General features: G+C 53.4%; 1 protein-coding gene across 4 annotated transcripts in view; it reads left to right on the top strand.

Annotated features, from left to right (window-relative positions):
• The first annotated feature begins 4,453 nt into the window (after window positions 1-4,453).
• EXOC6B (exocyst complex component 6B) overlaps window positions 4,454-6,000 on the top strand; it is a 305,909-nt gene continuing 304,362 nt past the window's right edge. For all 4 annotated transcript variants that reach the window (XM_059817519.1, XM_059817520.1, XM_059817517.1 and 1 more), the window contains exon 1: window positions 4,454-4,566. In XM_059817519.1, the coding sequence (XP_059673502.1) occupies window positions 4,454-4,566 (113 nt within the window). The remainder of the gene's footprint in view (window positions 4,567-6,000) is intronic.

Raw genomic sequence — 6,000 nt, 5'->3', positions numbered from 1 at the left:
GGAGGTGTTGAAAAGAGTTCAGCAAAGTAACAGCACAAAATGAAAACCCAAAATAAGCACAATAAGAAAGAATCACAGAATCACAGAATCACTAAGGTTGGAAAAGACCTGTAAGATCATCAAGTCCAACCTAAAAAAAAAAAAACCCAAAAAACCCCCCAAAAAATCACACACAAAACAAAAAACACAACACACCAAAAACCAACCCACCCAACACCACACAGCACCATGCCCATCAAGCCACAGAGATTGGTAAGAGATTGGTAAGATTTAAAAAAAAGATTAAAAAAAAAAAAAAAGACATTTTGATGGTGGTATCGCTCTAGTGAAACAGCAGAATTACAACTGGTCCTGAAGTTGAGAAGATCCCAGGTGCCACAGTAATTTGTAGGCAGTGAGGGAGAGTTTGTAGGGAGGGTTTTTAAAGCTCTATCAGGCTGTTGTCAGTCCCATAAAAAATAATTATATGGAACTTCATTAGTAGGAAATTAAGGGAACATAAAAGAGTTAACGTCAGCCAGCACGGTTTTAAAGGAAATAGAATCTGTCAGGCAAACTTGATATCATTTTTCAATGAGATTATGAGCTGGTAACAGACATCTTCGATGCATTTGTGTTGGTACTGCATGATGATTTGATTAATAAATTAGAACAATACAAATTCAGCGTGCTTATGTCAGTGACTGGTAAGAATAAATAAACTTCTTGTGGACAGGCTTTCAAATGGTACAAAGTTTGTGTGGCAGGAAATAATAAGGGCAAGTCCCAGACTGCTCGGTAAGCCAGATGCAAGCAATGAATATTCATATGAAGGTGGCCAAATGCCATGTGTCTAGGGACAAAGAATGTAGCTTTTCTTACAGAATGGAAAATTCTATCCCAGGTGGCAGTGACCTGAAAAGAATTGAAGGTGACGGTGGGTAATCAGCTGAACATCAGCCTCGGTGTGACCCTGTGGCCAACGGGACTGGCTGATGGTACCCACGATGGTACCAACACAATGTTGAGGAGGAGCAGATAGATTATATTCTCTTTGTGCTTGTTAGAGCCGCTGCTCCGTCCACTTCTGGCATCCACAGACTAAGGAAAATCTTGAAATATTGTGATTTTTGCAAAAAATGCATAAATGAGTAGATTACTGGAAAATGTGCCTTAGAGTGAAAGGTTCCAAGAACTCAATCTGTTCAGCTGATCAAGGAAGAGGTTGGTTGATCCCAGACCTCAGGACCATACGTGAACACCAAAGACTTGATGACAGCAGACTTTTGACTCTACCAGGCAAAGGTAAAAAGAGATCTGCGGTTGAAATTTGAAGTCGGAGGCCGGGTGGGCATCAAAACAGCACTAAGTTTTCCTCTTAAAAATATGCCCAGATTTCACCATAGCTTTAGAAGCCAATGGACGCATGGGAAATCTATGGTTGGTGCTCCTTAGAAGGTCCTCCTACAAGGTAACAACATCCCTCTCCCTCCCCATTTGATGTGAATATTTATGAATCTATGGAAATGTTTTTGGTGCTTTTCTCCCCATGAGGAAAACGTGATCTTTTGGTGGATGTTCAAAAAAAACCAACTTACTTTTATTCCATTCAAAACCAAACATTTCTTTTTAGACAGGCTATTACAGTGCCTCATAGCATCTTCCCACGTTGCTCCGTGGAGGTTAATGCTCTGCTTTTCTCCAGGACGTGGTCTTGGTGGCTGAGTCACACCAAGCTCCGGGCACTTGCTGAAGCACTGTATGGCGGCGTTGAAATCAGCGGTCCTCGTTCTTTCTGCTGGTGCAGGAGAGTGAGACTAAAGTAAGCCTAAAGTCAACATCAGAATTTGATGACTACTTGATTTCTAAGTTCCCATTTCCACGCTCAACCCCCTTGTACTGTAATCTAGTAGACTAAGCAGTGTCCTTATACCAGAGAAAGCTAGACCCTGTTTCTGAGGTCCTTATTTGTGATAACACCATCACCTAACCGAGCATTCAGGATTGAACCTGGCATTGGTGTCATTCGTAGCAGTCCTCATCCTGTAATTAAAGCCATTAAGGATTGTTGCCAGCCACTCACTGTTCGACTGTTGGTGTTTAATCCTGTTCCTAAAGCTCAGTGAAGACAACATGATAGTTAGCGGTGCCTTCAGGAATATTGGCTCAGTCCCCAACAGCACAAGCCCCTAATTTGAAGGAAAACAGTAATCTTCTTAGCTGCTAACAGCGGTAAACGGTGGCATCTACAGACTTTACACCGGAGCTAGGTATGTATCACACACCAAGCAGCGCATTACGTATTTCCCATAGCCACAGGTAGCTCGTCTCAACCGTGTGAAGGCCAAAGCAGTTTAAAGCACAAATGATCTGCTCCTTGCAGCAGCCGTCACGGTGTTTTGCCACAGGGGATTGCCCCTGTAAGCTGTGGTGCTGGAAGCACCAGCCTTCTGCCACGGATGCCCCGGCTCGCCTGCAGCACCGGGCTCTGCAGAGCAGCCGGCGAAGGCAGGCACAAAACACACAGCGCTTTCCCCCGATACAGCTCCTGACCCAGCCCCGGGGGAAGGCAGCGCCAGGCTGCTGGGCTCAGAAATTGCCCTGCTATTTTTATCCGCTTTCCTTCCACCGCTGACGTGTCCCTTTGCTTCTTGGTCCTCGGAAAGCTTCTACCAGATCTCCATGGTGACTGCTGTCGGAGGAGAGATTTCCTCGCTAGCGTTAACGCATCCAAAGAGACATCCATCTGGTCTCGCACGACACCGGGTTTGGCAACCGTAGGCATGATGTACAAGGGCTGGTGAACTTCATGTGAACTAACAAAGCTTTTGCCGGGCTCTCCTTGCCCCTCCTGCATTGTTCCAGTCGTGGTGCATCATGTTTTGGGAAGTTCTTTTATCCCCTTCTCATTTAATTAAGTGATGATACAGGGATATTCAGACCAGCAGCGTTCAACCTTAGCAAGCAGCGGTGAGGGAAGCCAGAGGCATACTCGGACAATTAGCGTAGTTTATTTATATCTTAGAAGGTGAAACGACAAAAGCAAATGCCGAAGCCCTTGGTGGTATGCATAGCTTGGTCTCGGTCCTGCTCTTCATCCCCACCGTGCCTCTGGCAGAGCGTGGGATCTCCGTGCAAGAACGGCTCCACCGCATCCGATAATGCGTGGCTGGGAACGGGATCCTTCTCGCGTTGTTCTCACAACACAAAATAATAACAATAATAACCAGCTGCTTCCAAAGGATGGAGCTGCACCAGGAGCTGCAGCGTTAAACCTTGAGGAGACCTTGACAGCCGAGGATGTTTCTGGGGGCCGGTGGTGTTTTTCGGAGGGAGCTCTGCCGTGTCCTCGGGCGAGGACATCTCTTGGGTTGCGCAGCTCAGGGGGGGACACACTGCAGCTCAGCAGCTGGTGGGACATTTTAGGATCAAGCTGAAAGGCAGTTTGGTGTCAGCAGGGAGCTTTCTTTGGGACTACAGTCAATGGCACCTTTTCAGGGTAGGGGTGACATTGTTTATGAGGCTGAGGGACAGGATGGGGCAGGAGGAGCAGAGGTTCCTCCATCATGGGTCAGGGGGATGCCTCCGCTCGAGGCAGTGACACAGGTTCATTACTGCTGGGAGCTCCCCTCATGGTGGGTGACAACAGTGTCACTGTCATGGGGCTGTGTACCCTCACAGAGGATGTCACTGCCACGGGGCTGCGTCCCCTCACAGCGGAGGACACGGGGTCCCTGCCACGGGGCTGTGTCCCCTCATGGCGGGTGTCATGGCCACGGGGCTGCGTCCCCTCACAGCGGAGGACACGGGGTCCCTGCCACAGGGCTGTGTCCCCTCGTGGCGGGTGTCATGGCCATGGGGCTGTGTCCCCTCACAGGGGAGGACACGGGGTCCCTGCCACGAGGCTGTGTCCCCTCGTGGTGGGCGTCACTGCCATGGGGCGGTGTCCCCTCACAGGGGAGGACATGGGGTCCCTGCCATGGAGCTGTGTCCCCTTGTGGTGGGTGTCATGGCCACGGGGCTGCGTCCCCTCACAGCGGAGGACACGGGGTCCCTGCCACGGGGCTGTGCCCCTCCGGGACACGTCGGTGCCGCGGGGCTGTGTCCCCTCGGGGGGAGGTGGGCAGCCGCTGCCGTGGCGGACACCTCCCCTCCGGGCCGCGGGGACGACGGGCGGCGCCCCCCGCCCCGCCTCCCCCCCTCCCGCGCACGGAGCCGACGACGCGGCCTCCGCGGGGCCGCTCCCCGCCGCCGGGCCCTCCCCGCCCCTCGGCCGCCGGGCGTGTCGCAGCGCCGGCGCAGGCCGCGCCGGCGCCCCCCGCCCGCCCGCACTACATTTCCCGGCGTGCCGGGCGCGGCGGGGCCGGGCCGGGCCGCGCGGAGCGGAGCGGAGCGGGCGGCCCCGGCGCTGGTGCTGCCCGGGGCGGGGAGGACCGGGGCGGGCAGGGCAGGGCAGGTGGGTCGGCGCAGCCCCATGGAGCGGGGGAAGATGGCGGAGCTGGAGAGCCTGGAGACGGCGGCGGAGCATGAGCGGATCCTGCGGGAGATCGAGAGCACCGACACGGCCTGCATCGGCCCCACGCTCAGGTGCGGCCGGGGCGGGGCGGCTCAGCCTGGGCGGGGGGCTCGGGCAGGCTTCGCCTTGCCACCCCCCTCCCCAGGAACTCTGAAGAAATGAGGAAATGTTAATTATTATTATTTTTTAATAGTCGTCTCTGTGAGAAGTGCCCGCAGCACCCCCCCCCGCCCCGCCTGGGCTCCCCGCCGGGCCGGGCTGGGCTGCCCGGGCGGTGGAAGCGCCGTGAGGGGCCTGGGCCCGGCCGCTGGCCTGGCCCGGGGTGGCTTCTCCTGCCCGGCTGCGGTGTCAGCTGCCGCGGCGGGCTCTGCCCCTCCGCCTCGAACTCCTGCTCGGGGCCTGCGCCCCAGCAGCGCTCCGGGGGCTCTCGGGGTGCCCGCAGCCCGCTGTCGCCTTCCCCGCCGGGGTGCTGGTAAAGAGGGGGAAGGAGGGCATTTCCCTGCCCTTAGCCCGGAATCTGTCAAAGTTATTCTTGTAAACCATCGCCTGCCCTTTCTGCTGATTTGCGTCCGTTTCGCAAAAACCATGGTTAATTGTGAAGCCGTGGGTATGGGTACAATTACCATCCTGACGATGATATGAGTTAATGCCTCTGTCTGCTTAATGGCCCCTTTGTTCTCCTATTAAGCATCTTTTCCCAGTGGTTCTTGCAGTATCCTTCAGCTGGGAGAACCCGTTGCTTCATCCGCGTTAACTGCCGAGCTCTCCTCCAGCCAGAGGAGCGCAGATGGATATAGCTGCGTGCCCAGGAGCGCTGCCCGCTCGCTTTTCCTGTCCCTTCCGCGGGTCTGGGTCTGGCCTTTCAGCCTTGTAGGAATTTCTTTGTGATGCTGGTCAGGATTTTGCAGCAGTGGCTTTCTGCTGCGTTGTTAGTCTGAAAGATGCGGTAGCTAGCGGTTTAACTGAAGCCTGTTTCTAATGAGAAATCACCCGATTTCTTAAAAAATGTGATATTTTGGAGAAATTATGTGCATCTAAGAGCTGTTCTTGCTAGCCAGACCACGTACCGTTAGCATAGTCGTGCTGGTAGAAGCCACGTAATGGATTTGGCAAACTGAGACACCTCATCCCTCCTTCCCTCTCTTTAAAGTAAAACAGAAGTTCCCCAAAGAACTTCGTATCAAACCCAAAATGCATTACTCACAATGGTGAGCACGAGTGTGCGTGTTATCCTCTGGAAGGTTGATGGCACAAATGGGTAGAGGATATTTATAGCTCATTGTAACCAAATAGAGCAGGCTGAGCAGTGGGGAAAGATAGAGGTGTGTTACCAGAAATACTCAGCTTCAAAATCTAAATAGTTGCATTATCCCAAACTTAAATTCGGCACTAAGCTTTGCTGCTTTTCGTGGCGAGGGGAGCACGGTGCCCTTTCGCAGGGCAGCGCAGTCGGTTTCACCTTCCTCTTTCAGCTGCTCTGCATCAGCCCAGGAGCTGCTGAACTG

Source organism: Gavia stellata, chromosome 5, assembly GCF_030936135.1.
Source record: "Gavia stellata isolate bGavSte3 chromosome 5, bGavSte3.hap2, whole genome shotgun sequence".
Lineage (NCBI taxonomy): Eukaryota > Metazoa > Chordata > Aves > Gaviiformes > Gaviidae > Gavia > Gavia stellata.
The sequence above is the reverse complement of the archived record's forward strand: the minus strand, read 5'-3'. Positions and strand labels throughout refer to the sequence as shown.